The sequence below is a fragment of the Epinephelus fuscoguttatus genome, linkage group LG18 (genome assembly GCF_011397635.1).
Source record: "Epinephelus fuscoguttatus linkage group LG18, E.fuscoguttatus.final_Chr_v1".
NCBI lineage: Eukaryota > Metazoa > Chordata > Actinopteri > Perciformes > Serranidae > Epinephelus > Epinephelus fuscoguttatus.
This window is the reverse complement of record NC_064769.1, coordinates 22,365,292-22,382,616: the sequence shown is the minus strand read 5'-3', so window position 1 is coordinate 22,382,616 and position 17,325 is coordinate 22,365,292. Positions and strand designations below refer to the sequence as shown.

Sequence of the window (17,325 nt, the reverse complement as noted above, 5' to 3'; positions counted from 1 at the left end):
GCGAGGAGGCATCTGTTGGTGTTTCACAAGGATCAAATTTAACTGCCTGGTCTTTGCGTAGTGTCTGCGATAACCAGGGAGCAGGGAAGTTTAGGGCTTTAGCTTGTAGTTTAGTTATCTATGATACAGAGCATCCTCGTCCAAGAACTACGGGGGCTTCGCTGTTTCGGCCCACCAAGGTCGGAGGCTTTCTTTTTTGTCCATGAATATCTAGCAAGGAGGAATCTGATATTTCACAGTTTTGCTGAAAGTTTGCTAATTTTTGGTGAGAGGTGGGTGACACAACTAAAACAGATTGGACTTGTGAGTTAGTTGTGTCACAGCAGCTCTCTCAGCTCCAAGGTAAAAGATTCTTATGACTTCGAGACTAACACAAGTTTGTACATTCAGAAACTCGCCTCCCAAATAGCGGCTGTTGATACAGAAACATCCTCAAAAACTGTGGCATTCAGCTCCCTTGATGCTACTGTAAATCCCGCCGGCCAGACAACGACTGCAGACATTACACCACTAAAAACAAAATGAACAACTATCTGACTGATATTCAGCTCTATTTCCCAAACCCTGCTGGGCTGAGAATGAGATCTGCAGAGGTATTGTGTGTCTTGCTTTAAGTGATGATATCACATAAAGACCTTTTCCCATCACCAATTCAGAAACGGCACAAAAACCTCTTGATGTGAATGGAAACAGTCCTTGATGTGAGTCTCACCATTTATCTGAGATCAAAGTAGGTCAGGCTCAGTAAGTTAGCTCCTCTCCTCTGGATATAAAAAGCCTACTGTAGCTGGTGCATTGCGAGTATCATCCAGGGTTATAGCTCTATATTTTTCTCCTGTCCGCTGAGGCCGACTGCACTTATCGGGGCATATTGTGTTGCTTTGGTGGCAGTGATACTGTGTGTTAAAAGTCAAAGTGGATTTCAAGAGCCTCTATTTTTAGCTGAATGAAATGAAGATCATTTTACCTGACCGGTAAATGCCACAAGAATATCTGCTTTTACGAACAGTTGGGGAAAACGTAGAGGTCATACAGGGCAAATATGTCAGTTAGACTGCTTTAAAGGGACAGTTCACCCTAAAATCAAACATACATATTTTTCCTCTTACCTGTAGTGCTAGTTATCAGTCCTGATTGTTTTGGTGTGAGTTTTCAAGTGTTGAAGTGTTGAGGTATCAGCTGTAGAGATGTCTGCCTTCTCCTGAAGGTAATGGAACAAGATGGCGCTCGGCATGTGGTGCTCAAAGCACCAAAAAAATACATCTGATAAACTGAACAGCAATGTCTCTTCCCAGAAATCATGACCCAGTTACTCAAGATAATCTACAGATCTTGTTTTAAGCAGTTTCACGTTAGAACTATTTTCTTTCTGCCAAACTACACCCACTAACTACGCCACCACGCAGAAGGATGCGCGCATCCACACATGGATGACAGGCTTGTTTTCGTAACAGCACCAGACAAAGCCTAAACATTAGCGTCCTCCTCAGCTGAGCTGTAACATTAGCTAGCTCAGTGGTGCTACGCGAGCTAGCAGTAGATACACACTTCCTTCTGCGCAGTGATGCGGTTGGATTTGTCAACCCTGTTTACCATTTGGCAAATTATGAATCATTTAAAGGGACAGTTCACCCCCAAATTAGAAATATATATTTTCTCTCTTACCTGTAGTGCTATTTATGAATCTTGATTGTTTTGGTGTGAGTTGCCGAGTGTATTGGCCGTAGAATTGTCTGCCTCTCTTCAATATAATATGGCATCTGCTTATGGTGCTCAAAGTGCCTGAAAAATACATGTGAAAAACTCAGCAGCAATGTCTCTTTGCAGAAATCGTGACCTGGTTAGTCAAGATAATCCACAGACCTTGTTGTGAGCAGTTTCATTTAGGAGCTACTTTCCCTCTCCTGAACTACACATGCGAAATGTATCACTGAGCAGAAGGAAGTGTGCATCTACTCATGGATGAGAGACTCGTGCTTGTGACAGCGTGAGATGTAAACGTAAGTGGCGTCCTTCTTGGCTGAGCTGTAACATGAGCTAGCTCAGTGGTGCTACGTGAGCTAGCAGTAGATGCACACTTTCTTCTGCGCAGTGATACAGTTAGCGGGTGAAGTTCGGCAGAAAGACAATAGCTCCTGAATAAAAATGCTCACATCAAGCTCTGTGGATTATCTTGAGTAACTGGGTCCTGATAATTGAGTTTTTCAAATATCCTTTTTATTGTGATCCAAACACCACGAGCTGAGTGCCATCGAGCTCCATTATATTCAAGAAAAGGCAGACATCTCTTAGGTTGATATCTCCAACACTCTGCAACTCACACCAAAACAATCTCAGTTAATAAATAGCACAACAGGATAGAGGGAAAGTTGAAATGACAACAGCTGGATAGTATTTAGTGTTTTTGAAGAAAATGTGACATTTCAGGATTGACCAAGCATCCATGATAGTGTAATGGAAATTTTACAGTATGTGGAGAGGGCCTGAGGTTACCAGAAGTACGTAAGTTCCTGCCCGTGAAACAGTGATGCTCAATATCAGTCTCTGTGTAACAGTGTGGTGATTCTTTCTTTTTGTGAGTTTACATTGCTATATATAGGCTGGCAATGGAGGTAGAGAGGCCACCTGGAGTGGGTGTCTCTTCCCACACATGGTCCTCATTCTGAACTTGGCTGGAGCTCCCACTGTCATGTTTTTCTTATGGCTTCCCTTTGTTTTCTTGTATCTATGAGATTTACTCAGCTCCCACACACTGACAGCAGCGCAATCCTGTCAGAACCATGACGGAAAATCAAGGATCTCTCTCTTTCTGTTTTTTTCCTCCCTGCTTTCCGTCTCTCTCCATCCCTCTCACAGATAATGAGCAGATAAGTAAGCTGAGTGGACTCTGAGATGGAAACGGCCCTCTTGAAATTATGCAAAAAAGGCTTTGGTTAGACGCGGTACATGTAATAATTAACCATGTTGTATAACTGACATCAAAAGCAGACGGTACTGTTACTTTTATAGACGCGTCAAATCTGTCCACTTAGAGCTGAAGTTTGTGATACGAGATGTGTTTGCGTGCATTAATTAGCACTTAACAGAATGTGTGGAAGAAGTCCAGACTCCACGGGCGCTTCATACGGAAAGAGCTGTGTCTACTTATGTTTCACAGCTAGTGAACAGCATCTCTGATTTGTTTCTTCCCACACCCGTTCATTACACCCACAACCTGGTTCATGCTGGCCCGTCAAACGCTGTGCTCCAGCTGTGTGCTAAGGTAATTATGTGCATATACATTTTCTCATACTTTGTTTGTCACAGGATTTATAACAACCCAGAATTATACTGTTTTTTGTTTTTTTTTTAACCTGAACTCCCACTTCACTGCTGCTTTAGGTCAGCTGCTGCATGGCCGCAGTTGTAAAACAGAAATTCACTGGGCAAGGGGAATATACTTCAGGTCGAACAGGCTTTTATTTATCAATGTTTGTTCTTTTCTACTTGAATAAGATACACAGTTTGTTTAGGACTCTCCCAGCAAAGTCCAATTTTGGTTGGAAAGTTGCTGTTTTATGTGTTGAGTGAAACAGCACTAAAGCTGCATGCTGGTTTTAGTTAAATTTGTTTTTCGTCCCTCTCCCTATAAACCCTGGTTCTGCAGCTTGCAAAATTATGGCAAACACTCAAAGCTAAATGAGAGAGCTTATCTCAAGGTGACAGTGCGATATACTCTGTCGGTAGAACGTGTAAACAGGAAACTGAAGCTCTTTTTAAACACAGCGTTGATGCTAGTGGCAGCTTGTATGTCATTAATTGATATTTGTTGTATTTGCAAACACAGTAGTTAGCATGTGTACATTTGTTACCTTGCAACTTCATCAGGATGATCAAAATAATAGTTTGATATGGGTTAGTAAACTGTGTGTACTATTAACTTTGAATTGGGAAGGTATGGAAACCAGTATTTCTCAACTTGAAATGGGTTTCCAGTCAGAGCCTCCTTAAACATTGTAGGGAATGTACACAAAGCCAATAAAGCATGAATCATGTGGTCTACTGCAGGCTTGGACGGAATAGGGCTTATTGATACTGAATATTTGAATCAGTTTCCATACTAATTTTCTGCAGGTGCACCTGTACCAGCCACGTTTTCTTGCTCTAGCTTATTGTTAATGTTTACTAGTTATTCTGTTGTTCTCTGCTGCTAACCAAGAAAAAAAAGTAATTATTGTCATATTATAGTGTTGTTATATTTGTCTTTTATTAGAAATTTTTAATTGTATGCCCTCAATGTCATTTTCCCTGTGGTATCAAAAATAGTATCGAGTATCAATATTTTTCGAGTTGTTGTATTGAATGTCAGAAACTCCAGTATTCTGACAGCACTATTCCAGAGGACAAATGTCATCCTGTATTCTCCAAGGTCCAGTTTTGCCTTCTGGCTCAGATTTCCTCTGGTTAAGAGCAACAGATACAAGCACTCCTTCATTCCTACTGCCATTTCTCTTTTGAATGCAGGGCAGTGAAGAGTCTGTGGCTACTATTTTGGCCGGTTGCTATGATCATGTGATGAATGATGGTGATGATGTTAATATTGGTGCTTGTTGTTGATGACCACTGATGTTCCACATCCCTATATTTGGCCCCCCCCCTCCCCCCGACTGTTGAGTATTTATAGGCTTATGCGTTCTCCCGTGTCTTTTTTTTATGCATGTTTTGTACTTGTTGTGCAACTAATTGCCCTATAGGGACAAACAAAGTTGAAGTTGAAGTTGAAGTGTCGTGACTGCTCGAAAGCATACATTTGGAGACCTCTTCCTCAGGAGGAGGGGGAATATACAAAAAATTGTGACGCACCCTTAACCAGAGGGGATACTCTGTGGTTGGGTAAATTGGCCACGGATGGCTGCCACCTTGTCAGGAAGGAAGGATGTGGAGTCTTCAGCTGTGATGACGGATACGGGGAGTTTTCATATTACTGTTACTACTAGAAGAAGTGTTGTACTCTTATTCAGGGTAGCAATTTAAGAAGGACACCATCCAAATGAAGCAGATTATATTCTTTCTGTCTGTTCATCAGTTTGGTCTGTCCCAGTACTTTGTACCCTTTAAGGGCTCCACCTGGTGTCTGAAAGGCCAGCAATTTCTTATTCTTCAATTTCCTCTTGTGTCTTAGGCACCAGTTCCCTCTGAGGCTGTCATCTGATGGAGCAGTGCTTATCAGTCTTTGTGAAGAGACACCATGTTTCCTTGTCACGTAACTCCCTGGCCCTCCGCTGAACCGCCGGCCTCCTGCGGTCATGCGCCGCCAGCACAGCCCTCACAGCCCTCACAGCCCCTGCCTGATCTGCTGTGCAGCTGTCCCGCTCCACCTTTGAACACCCACTCTGAGACGCCCTCGCCAGACCCCATGGAGTCCCTCATCGTGGTCACGGAGTACGAACCCAGCAGACCACCCGGAGAGGCTGGGGAGGAGGAGGTAAGATGAAACACACCCAGGTGACGCTGCATGTACCAGAGATGGATCCTAATCGGACGTTTGGGTTTCTACTGAATTAAAAGATTGTTTGACACATGATGATATATTTCCATTTTAGATTTATCAAATCACACTTTACAGTTATGATTTTGAGACCACGTAGGAAGTAAGTGTTCTCGATTTAACATGATATCCCCTGCAATGTCTCATACTGTATAAAGTTGATACAAGAACCTGCTACATATTGACTGTCATATAATACCCATACATAGACAACCTTACATATTTGGATATGCATTAAAGAGAATGAATAAAATTTAGTGTATCAAATTTTAGGTAGAAGAAATGGACAGTTCTGAGACGCCCGAGCCAGCTTCCTGTGTGGCGCCATCTTTCCGGACTTCCTCCTGCGACCTGCTGTCGCACACAGTCAGCCGCTCAGAGGCTCTGCTACCTGAAAGCCAAGAGCAAAGGGGAAGATTAAACCTGTCAGACCGGAAGCTGTCTCTGCAGGAGCGCTCACAAACTGCAACATCACCCTGCAACTCACCTGGACTCAACGGGCGCTATATTTACCCGTCGCTACCCTACTCTCCCATCACATCGCCCCACTCCTCTCCACGCTTGCCCCGCCGGCCCACTGTGGAGTCCCACAGTGTGTCCATCACAGACCTCCAGGTACGGTCAGGCCTACTGTGAAATTGATATTGCTGCTTAAAATGCCTTCCAGCCTGGAGCAATTAACGATACCGCTAACTCAAGATAAAGCTGTAATTATAATAAAACCAAGTCAATCAAGAAATCCCAGGACGTTAGCTAATATGTGGCCACAGCCAGCGTAATGATAATTGTGATTATATAACTTATGCTTTATGCACCATCTGACCAGTGTGTTCCCTTAAGGACTGTGCAATGCATGAAGAGTGACACACGAATGAACAAACTAGCTGTTGTACACACAGAGCCAGGCTCCTCTCAAACATCTGTTAGTTATCAAAATGTCAGCATCATATTTGTCTGAAAGTAAGCAGAACTACATGTACATTTGTCTTAAAAGGAGCAGCACACTGGTAAAGACTGCAAAGGTAAGGTCTCACTTGTCTAGATAATAATAATAGATGTAGATAATAGCTGTGATCCCTGTTACACGTAGATGCAGAACCTGTAAATGTCATGTACTGTAGGTAGAATCTCACGTAGGTGCTGCAGAGGTTGTCCTGTCCTTTTCTTTGCTCTCACATAATGACACGTAGAAAATACACATGAAGGTTAAATTAAGCTGCGTTTCCACCAAAAACTTAAGGTATAGTACCTTAAAAAAGTAAAAGTAACCCTACAGACATGTACCTCGATCCTAAATCTGTTACGTGTTCCCACCACTGACAGTACTCTTAAATGTGGGTAGGGTTGTTGTCACTCACTGCTCCGTCCAGCGCTCACTGTATTTCCTCTTCACTGGTGATACACAAGAACGTCTGCACCTTTTTTTTATCATCCACACAACGGGGTTGCAAGCCAACATTTATAGAACAAAAAAGAACAGGCTCTAGTCTCTCTTTTTTTAAACAAGGTATTTTTATTGGTAATTCAATAAACATGTACAGAGTATTAATAAACAAACACAGAACTAGTGAGGACAAAAAGACAACCCCAACCACCCATCAACCCAGGAACAAACAGAGAAAGCCAGACCAGTCAAAGACATGTATATTAAAGCAACACTTACCTTTCTGGAAATGTTATGCTTTTCTTTGTTTAGGTTAAAATACTATTAATAAGCTGATGGTACACTAAAATGTAAGTGAATTCCACCAGAGATACAAACTCATAATTGTACCATTCTCATATGGTTCTAAGAAAACTCCAACCTGCAACAATTGGCCGAGCTTCCCGACGTGGAGGCCTCCGACTGACGTAGCTGCTCGAGGAACATCACTGACTCCGGTTGAGTTTTAAAACTTCGGGGTTGCGTTTGACTGTCTTGGTTGTAACGTTACACTCGCTCTCCTCTTCCGTGTATCTAACGTTACCTTGCCAACGCCTACGTCTATCGTAGACATAATGAGGACGTAATGGAGGAGGGGGGAGTAGCCCTTTGGAGGGAGGTGGATTTGCAGGAGGAGAGGGATGGGACTTTGGAGGGAGGCGGGAGTTGTGGATGTTCAAATTTTTTCTAAGTGCTGTGTGACATGCAAGAACGGTAAGAGTAGCTTTCAAATAAAAAAATGAAAGAGGAAAAGATGACTACAAATTAGTTACCTTGTATGACTTAAGTAGGGGAGTACAGCATGTTTCATTACAATTTTTCAGCTTCTGTATTTGCCACGGAAGTTAGAAATGGTTGCCAGGTGGCAAAGAAGTGATCAGTTGATCTGGATTTTCTCCAGTTGTAAATAATACATAACATCCTTGATCCAATGTCTATATGTTGGAAATGAAGAGTCCACTTGGGCTGTACCTGTGAGAGTCTCTCTTTATGGGGTATTTAAAAATAGCAGGATTGTGCATTGAGTCCTTGTCAGGCAAGAGCAGGGGTGTAGTGCTGCCGGAGCGCACTGGAACGACTCTCTGCCATGTTTTTTTCTCCGAGTGAGGAAATAGATTTTGCGGTTTTCACAAACATCTTAAAGATCCAATCATCTCTAAAGCATATATCATTTTAGAGAGACAGTAAAAACAAATCAAATGGTCGAAGTTGTCACATTGACATTTAAGGTGTGTCGATTGATTCACGTCGTCAGTTCATGCTTTGAGTTGCATGCAAGAAAACATTCCACTTTAAAAGTTGCCGGTAGCTGCCAGCAGTAGCCTTTGAACTAAACATCATTTTTTCATTTTCATTTTTACTTAACTAATGTATATATATGAACAGTGATCACATAACCTTCAGAACCAACCACAGCTCAGCCCTAAGCAAGAGTGACTGTCCTCTATTGACTAATCAATGGACTGCAGTGTTTCTAGCTCCACATTTAATTATCGGATCAGTGTGCTACCTCAACAGAGGGGTGATGAAAAATGGGGACGATTCCATTGATACCATCCACAACCTTTTACAATGGAAATGGAAAAATAACCGTTTAAATGCGTACCGAACTGAACTGAACCGGACTGCCTGGTGGAAACGAGGCTTCTGGGGACATATTTTGAGTTATCCTCATATAATGGAGACTCTCTTGTGAATGATATCACTGAAAGTAAAGCATCACGTAGGTCATTGAATTCCTCTGAGTTCTATATTCATATCTTACCATCTTTCTTTGCTCTTCGGTCTTTTAATCAACTAGCGAAGAGACTAATAATCAGATGAATATTATTTTATAATAATAATATGATTTTATATTTTTATTGAAGAGCTGCTTAGTCAGTGCATCCATGAATCACTGCTTTTCACCTGAGTAGAATACACCTGTATTAGACTGCCTAGTTTCCTCTAAAGACTTCAAAGTACACCACAAAATTGTGACAGCTGAGCAACACATCCCACCTCTCAAATCTCAAACGCGGATTTGTAGAGGTTTCAATTCGAATGAATGGTAGAAAAATGACAAACTGAACTGGGACAGTGATTGCAGAGAGTCACACTGACACGCTGACAAGCACAGAGAATGTGTCTCCAGTTGGAAGACATCAGACACCCATGGGAACACTGATATGCAAAACACTGCACGCATGAGTTTCTGTTGAGAAGCGCAAGAAAGGAAAATAATTTGAAAGGAAATTTAACGGACAGGATTTTTATATGGCGTTTTTAGAAAAGCAGATTTTGTAAGAATGGTCGTGATGTATTCAACTGCTGAAATAGCTGATGGGATTTCATTTGAAGTCATTTCTCTTTTCTCTTACCTCTCTCTCTCTCTGTCTCCTTCTCTTAAAGGACTGTGTTCAGCTCAACCAGTACAAGCTGAAAGACGAGATTGGAAAGGTACCATCAGAGACAACTCACTGATTGCTCTCTTTCACTGACTCTCCCATTTCCTTCTCCCTTCCGCCTACTGCATGTCTGTCAAGTAGCACACATCATCAAGGACATGCAGTAACAGCCTCTGCTATCCTCTCTCCTGGCTGTCCTCATTTCCCAAACTCTGTGTAAACTCCCGGGCCATGGGAGAGTTGGAAGATGGGTGAGAGGCTGGTATAAATAGCGCTCTCTTAAGGGTTGTGCAAGGCTCAGTGGATAGAAGTGTGTGTATGTGTGTGTGTGTAGGCACGTTTTAGATTGTGGGTTTAATAAGACAGATTGTGCATGGCTGCTGTGAGTTTCTGCATGAAGGTAGACATGTTAATGTGTGTGGTTTTGTGTTCAGCTGAGACAATTAGAGCCTTTCAGGACTGTTGGAGAGGTTCCTGTTATCAGATCATCTCTGGGACTGTAGGACGAGCTCTGTGCTGCCTCTCCAATCTGCTCCCCCAGCAGGAACTGATCCTGCTCTTCCTCCCTCTTTTCCCTCTCTCTCTCTCTTTCTGTTTGTTTTTGGGCATGAATTTGTGTGCACAGGCTACTAATTGGGCCTATTTTTCATCCTGAATTTCCTGTGTGTGGGCAGGCGAGCTTGATATTGTAAACCAGATCCAGTTTCCTTAATTAGCCTGAAATCAAAAATAAAAGAGAGAGGGAGAGATGATTTGAATTTCTCTGTTCTCACTTTGAAGCAGCTGGTACTCTTTCAGTGTACACTGTCAGCCCACACACACCCCTTGTGTGTGTGTGTGTGTGTGTGTGTGTGTGTGTGTGTGTGTGAGTATTTGTATTTATTTAGATTGCTTTGCACAATGTGTGATTTTTTTTTTTTCCCCCACATGAAGAATGACAGCTGCTCAATCTCACTTCTCTTTTCCGGACCAGGGCTCCTATGGTGTTGTCAAGTTGGCTTACAATGAGGATGACAACACATACTATGTGAGTTTGTCATGCACACAGATGTGATTTATTCCCCCCAACTGCCGTCTCCATTTCTCTCACTTCCCTCTCATTCCTTATCACTTGTCACTCCCAGACATGCAGATAAAACCAATAACAATCAAACCCCCTCTTGTCACATTAACTGGTGTGATTTCATGTGAGTCTTCCACATAAGAGAGCGTCTCCAGTTAATTGTGCCTCGCTGAGCTCTGTAATAACACATCAGCTTGAGATTTTCTGTATGCTTTTCATGATTATTGCTACACTTCTCATTAAGCTGCATGATGTTGACAGGCGATGACATGGGGATTATTTTAATATTCCTCCCAAGTGACAAAGCCCACATGCTGCATTCAGTGATTATATCATTGCCATTATAACTGAGGGCACCGAGGCTCTTAAAAAAAAAAGTCTAATTTCCCAGAGAACAGGGAAAGTATCCAGCGAACAATGGAGCTGTCACACATTGCGCTCTTTGTTCAACACTGCCTTGATGGTTGTCAGCTACGGTAATTGTTCACGACTCATGTGCAGAGACAACTAAAGTTAAGACAGAGCAGTGAAATAACAGGGTGTTAGCAGGTGTTTAAAACGTCTCGAAAAGTGTTAAATACAAATGTATAAATAGCTAGCCATGTTAAAAAGTCTCAAATTTGAATTTGTGAGATTTTAGTTGCTGCAAACATTTTTTTTAATCTCAGAGAGCTGTAAGAATTGTGAATGAAACCTCATACAGTGAACCAAGACGCTTATTATTTATTAAACTAAAGACAACTAATCTGAAGTACTGAACTTTAGACCAGCACAAATTATGTACAGAGCAAAAACCAATTATTACCTGAAAGTATCCAGAAGTTGTTTCAAAAGAGTGAAAGTCAACATGCTGAGAGAGATGTCTTTATGTTCAAAAAACCACTGGTGAGGACCGATGCCAAACTCAGATGTATCTCAGTTAAAGGAGTGAGTTTATGGAAGAGTTGTAGTGAGGAACTGAAAACGTGTAGAACATTAAGTAGGTTTAAACAAAAAAATAAAGGTACTGATCAAATATGAGAATGGATGATCAGACTGTAATCATGACGTAGAAGAGCAGGGTACAGGAACTTAAAGTGTGTATGTTTTTTGTGTGTGTGTGTTGTATTTTGTCTTTGTTGCTATTTTGCCTGTTTTGGTTTATTTTATTGTTGACTGCTACATATGGTGTGCTGTTAAAATAATAGGTGTTATAAGCTGTAGCTTCAGCCTACACCTTTTTTGGACTGCAGAAATTACATTATTGTAATGTTTTGTCGTGTACTATTTAAGTTTCTGTCATTTTCTTTTTTTTTTTTTTAAAGATAATTTTTGGGCATATTTTGCCTTTAATGGACAGAACAGGTAAGTGTGAAGGGGGGAGAGAGAGAGAGAGAGAGGGGGGATGACATGCAGCAAAGGGCCACAGGCTGGAGTCGAACCCGGGCCGCTGCGGCAACAGCCTTGTACATGGGGCGTCTGCTCTACCACTAAGCCACCGATGCCCCAGTTTCTGTCATTTTCTGTGAGGCTGTGACTTTATTTACATGAATTTGTAGATTAATACATTTGCAGATGGAAATAAATTCTAAAAAAAAGGAAATAATTAATGTATCCCTCTATTAATTTATTTTTGTCAAAATGAGTCAAGGGCTTCAACTACAATTATTATTATCATTACTGAGTTATCTATTGACTATACACAATTAATCAATTAAAGGTTTAGTCTCCAAAAGGTAAAAAGAACTGAGTAAAAATTAGATTTTCATTGTCTTTAAATTGCTTCTTTTGTCCAACCAACAGTCCAAAGACCTGAAGACACTTCATTTACTATCATGAATGACAAAGAAAAGCAGCAATTCTCACATTTATGAAGCTAAAACCAGCAAATGTTTGACATTTTTGTTTGAAAAATGACTGAAGCAATTAATCAATTATCAAAATAGTTGGCGATTAATTTACCTTCGGTCAACTAAGTGGTTAATCAACAAATCGTTGCAGCACTATTTCTGATGTTACAAATCTTAAAGCCTACCTGTTGGCAAAATGTAGATTAACCTTACTTGAATAATAAATATAATAATAATAATAATAATAATAATAAATATATATATATATTTTGTAACTTTTTTCCACAGTTATTTTAAGAATATATATTTATTGATTTATTTATTTTGCCAAGTTTCTCATCACATTTTTTCCATGTTTTTGAAAGATATCAATGTGCTCAGGGTTCAAAGGTTTAAAAAACATTACATTCAAGTATCTGATACTCGTAGACACCTTGAATAAATGATCTGGGCAGTCAAAAATATGTTGTGGAATTAGATTTCTGATGGCATCTTTTATTTTCTGTCAGTCCCTGTTTTTCCACCTCTCTAATAATTTTAAAAAGAAAAACTGTGGAAAAATGCAGTTTTATTTAGCAACTACAGTCGCTTCAATTACAAGTGTCACAGTCCTGTCACAGACCAGGCAGTGTGGCAGAAATGCTAGTATCTTTAGCCCTGAAATGTATTTGACATGTATGTGTTGTGTATGTCAGGGTTAATTTTGCTTGTGTGTTTAATCTCTGATTTAAAAAATAAAACATATCAAGTCCATCAGTTTTATTTATGTAGGACAAAATTGCAAATTTGTCACAAAGTACTGTCTGTACAAAGTATTGTCTCAATTATATTTTATGACTTACAGCTAAACATTATTATCAGTGGGATTAGTTGACATTTTCTCATTCAAGATAAGGAATGGTGAGGTAATGTACATTACACGCATGTTTGCAGTCATCCTGCACCACAGTTCTTCCTTTGTAAAGTCTAGCTTTTATAATCTTTTGTGCTGACGATGCTGTCAGGGTCAGCAGTCACATATACAAGGTTGTTCAAGGAGAGGAGATACATTTATAGGCGCTGGGATGTTCATCTGTAGGTGTGTGAATGTGTGCACTGTCAGACCTGCATCGCCTCACTCTGCTTTGTCTCACTCTTCTTTTCTGTCTACCTTTCTCTTCATCTTTCCCCTGGATCTCTTGCCCACTTGGCTCTCCCACCCCCTCTGCCTTTTTCTCTCATCCTCCCCCCTTGTCCAAATCCATCTCCCGTTCTCTGCTGTAGGCGATGAAGGTGTTGTCCAAGAAGAGGCTGATGAGACAGGCGGGTTTCCCACGTAAGTCTGGAGCCAGGGGCAGATGGTTGAAACAGCAGAGAGCACAATGTTTTATAATGCTTCAGTAGTACATGAGCACTGCATACCAACACTGAAACCAACTTTGTCTTTTGTGCTCTCTTGTCCTTCTGTCATCTGTCACCCATGCCCACCCACATTGTCCCTCTCTCCTCTGTCTGTCAGGGAGACCTCCCCCTCGTGGAGCCAGAGCAGCCCCTGAGGGTCCCCCCCAGCCCAAAGGACCCCTGGAGCGGGTCTATCAAGAGATTGCCATCCTGAAAAAGCTAGACCATTCTAATGTGGTGAAACTGGTCGAGGTAAGTGCTGTTATAAAATGACTTTGACTCAATAATTTGCTAAACCTGTCAATATGTTCACACAGAAGTATATGAGATGGATCATCTTTGAAAAAATCATTTTCCTCTCTGCCTCCTCTTGGTGCTGTAATGGCATTACGTCACATGAACGAAAACAACTAAACAGGGCCAAGGAGCCCCTTAAGCCCAGTTCAGACCAAAGATTCGCGATGACATGAAACCGTTTTAGATGTCACAGAGAAAAGTTGCAGCGGTGTGAACTGGCCAGCTGAGCTCGACCCAAGCCAGCTGATGGCGTCACCTGCAACTCTGCTGGTCAAATCACTGGCAGCTGGTTTTAGAACATAAAGCTCGTCACCTGTTTCAGCAGCCAGCTGGCTTGAAGTGAAGTCAGCTGGTCAAGTCAAAATGACCACAGATGGCGTGTTCGCTTGCTGTAGCAGGTGCTCTGTCACCAACAAGCCCTCTGTTTCCGTCCTCACAGTGTGCCGGTGTCATATAGTAGGTTGCTGCTGCTCGCTGTATGTGCTTATGCCGCCTCACATACATACCCTCTCATTATGAATACAGTCCATCTGATGCTGGTTTTGTTTCTGTTTTGCACCGTTTCATCACTACTACAAATGCAGCTGTAGCCAGTCTTTCACTATCACTATCCTCATTCATATTTTAAGAAGCTACAAATTATATTCAGCCACAAAATAAGGCTGAAAAGCTGGAAATCAGAACAGAAGTACAGAGAGTTGTTGCATAGAGATGATACACTGTCTTATCTAGTTGCATTGGTGTGAACTGGCAGGTTTTTAGAACGTTGCAGAAAGGTGCATTGCCTGTTTCAACTCGTCTCGTTGCAAACCTTTGGTCCGAACTGGGCATAACGTAGCTGTCAATCATGTCACTCACACCTCATGAACCATGGTCAAACTGTCAAACTACGCAGCGCCGATTAAGTTGATGTTCTTTTAAGGTATTGCCTATTTTTCACCTTAAATGTTTCCAGAAACATATTTTAGTGTACTGTTTAGCTGTTAAATGAGACAGTTTGCTCTGGTCATATTTCAACAGACTATCTGTCTCATGTAAGTTTGACACTAATTATTTTTATGAAAGTTATCAATGGTATCTTTAAGATACAAAAAAAAATACATCTAAAAACGATATTCGAGTGAGAAACACAATGAGGCCTACTTGTAATCAAACCATTTATAGTAAATCAGTCAGAGTCATTTGTCTGCACCTCTTCTCTCTCTCTCTGGGGTGGCAGTAGCTCAGTCCATAGGGACTTGGGTTGTGAACCGGAGGGTCGCCTGTGCGAGTCCCCGTCTGGACCAAAATATGGAGCGTGGACTGGTGGCTGGAGAGATGCCAGTTCACCTCCTGGGCGCTGCCGAGGTGTCCTTGAGCAAGGCACCGAACCCCCCAACTGCTCGGGGCGCCTCACCAAGGGCAGCCCCCTCACTCTGACTTTGTGCATGTATAGGTCCTGTTTGTGCATGTGGGTGTCTTTCGGACCTGTGTGTTAATGACAAGCAAGAGTGAAAACATTGAATTTCCCCTCAGGGGGATTAATAAAGTAAATAAACTTAAACTTAAACTTAAAGAGCAACAAAGGTATAACGCCACCTCGCTAATGGAACATTTTAGTAAAAAGCCTCAGAGTGTCACAGGAGGAAGAAAAAATAAGGATCAAAACAACAACCTCCATTATTTCAAATTGCATTGTTGAATATCACTTATTTTAGCACATTATAACAACGGGTAAGCAAAATAAAGGTAGAAAGTAGCAATGACTGAAACCTCCCAGCTTTTTAAAGGGGCTTAAATGCAGCAAAACTGTGCATGTGTATTTTTAACTGCATACAAAAGATGATCTATTGTGTGTGTGTTTGTGTGTGTTTGCACTCATTTCCATCTCTCTGTGATTTGGTGCCAGGTTTTGGATGACCCCAGCGAGGACCATCTGTACATGGGTACGTTGTGGCCAGACAGTCAGCCACCAGAACAACACATACACACACAAACACACACACACACATATTAAAGTCATACAGTGATGCATAAAGGAAGCATAAAAGAATGTTATTTGAGATTCATCTTAAAAGAACTTGTTTTTTAGTTTGTTTGCATCTTTGTAACTGAAACATTTTCATCTCTAACCTCATCTGTGTTTCTGTCACAGTGTTCGAGCTGGTCAAGCAAGGGTAAGCTAAAGCCTCTTTCATGGTAATGATTGTGTCGCTGGAATGAGCCCAATCTCATTAGTAATGATTGCTAATTGTGTTTGTGTGTTTATGCATTCAGGGCTGTGATGGAGGTGCCGACAGATAAACCTTTCAGCGAGGACCAGTCACGCTTTTACTTCCGAGATCTGCTCAGGGGAATCGAGTACTGTGAGTCTTCCAAACCTCTTTTTTTCCACTCAGTCTGTGGTAATGCCTTTTAGAGCATTAAGAATGGAAGTGATAAGGGTTGTGTATCTGTCCCATTCAGATGGTTTGTTACACATCCAGATATACTTTGATATCAAGCTGATATACATCAATACTGATCCAGCTGCTGTTTAATATAGATTCTTCTTCTTGACTTGCAGGAAACTTAATACTTTAAGACTAATACTCCAAGTTGTCAAAATTAGATTTTGAAAATGTCTTGCGCTATGCCTGGTACATTATTATTATCAGACAGACACTAATTTTTTTTACCAGTACAAATAATTAACTCCTCGAAATCAAACAGACTGTCGTGGTGAAGAGGGAGCTGAGCCAGAAGGCAAAGCTTTCGACTTGTCCATCTATGTCCCAACCCTCACCTTTGGTCATGAGTTCTGGGTAGTGACAAAGAATGAGATCACGGATACAAGCTGCCGAAATGAGTTTCCTCTGTGGGGGGTCTTGGCTCAGCCTTAGAGATAGGGTAAGGAGCTCGGACATCCGGAGTAGAGCTGCTGCTCCGAAAGATGTCAGATGAGGTGGTTCGGGCATCTGATCAGGATGCCTCCTGGGCGCCTCCCACTGGAGGTGTTTTGGACACGTCCCACTAGTAGGAGGCCCCAGGGTAGACCCAGAACACGCTGGAGGGATTACATATCTCATCTGGCCTGGGAACACCTTGGGGTCTGCTAGGAGGAGCTTGAAAGCATTGCTGGGGAGAGGGACGTCAGGGGTGCTTTGCTCGGCCGGCTGCTCCGCAACCTGGCCCTGGATAAGTGGATGAAAATGGATGGTTGGATGGATTTTTGAAAACAGATATTGCTCCCCTCTGTTCGGGAAATTCTATCCAAACAACCATCATTTGACAAAATATTTCCATCCACAAAAGAACACAAAACACAACTAAATGGTCCACCGTAGTCTCCCCTTCTACCTTCCCCTTTACCCTTTTCAAAACACCTACTGGAGGCCTCATCTGTGTTGATTCCACTTTCATTTAAGGACAAAGGAGCTCACTCAAATATATGACTGATG

General features: G+C 41.7%; 1 protein-coding gene across 2 annotated transcripts in view; it reads left to right on the top strand.

The window, feature by feature from the left end:
- LOC125906227 (calcium/calmodulin-dependent protein kinase kinase 2) overlaps positions 1-17,325 on the top strand; it is a 28,071-nt gene that overhangs the window by 1,871 nt on the left and 8,875 nt on the right. For both annotated transcript variants that reach the window (XM_049604713.1, XM_049604712.1), the window contains exons 2-10: positions 5,162-5,464; positions 5,801-6,142; positions 9,342-9,389; positions 10,311-10,364; positions 13,493-13,544; positions 13,728-13,861; positions 15,795-15,831; positions 16,041-16,062; positions 16,163-16,251. In XM_049604713.1, coding sequence (XP_049460670.1) covers positions 5,228-5,464; positions 5,801-6,142; positions 9,342-9,389; positions 10,311-10,364; positions 13,493-13,544; positions 13,728-13,861; positions 15,795-15,831; positions 16,041-16,062; positions 16,163-16,251 — 1,015 coding nt within the window. In that variant the 5' untranslated portion in view covers positions 5,162-5,227. The remainder of the gene's footprint in view (positions 1-5,161; positions 5,465-5,800; positions 6,143-9,341; positions 9,390-10,310; positions 10,365-13,492; positions 13,545-13,727; positions 13,862-15,794; positions 15,832-16,040; positions 16,063-16,162; positions 16,252-17,325) is intronic.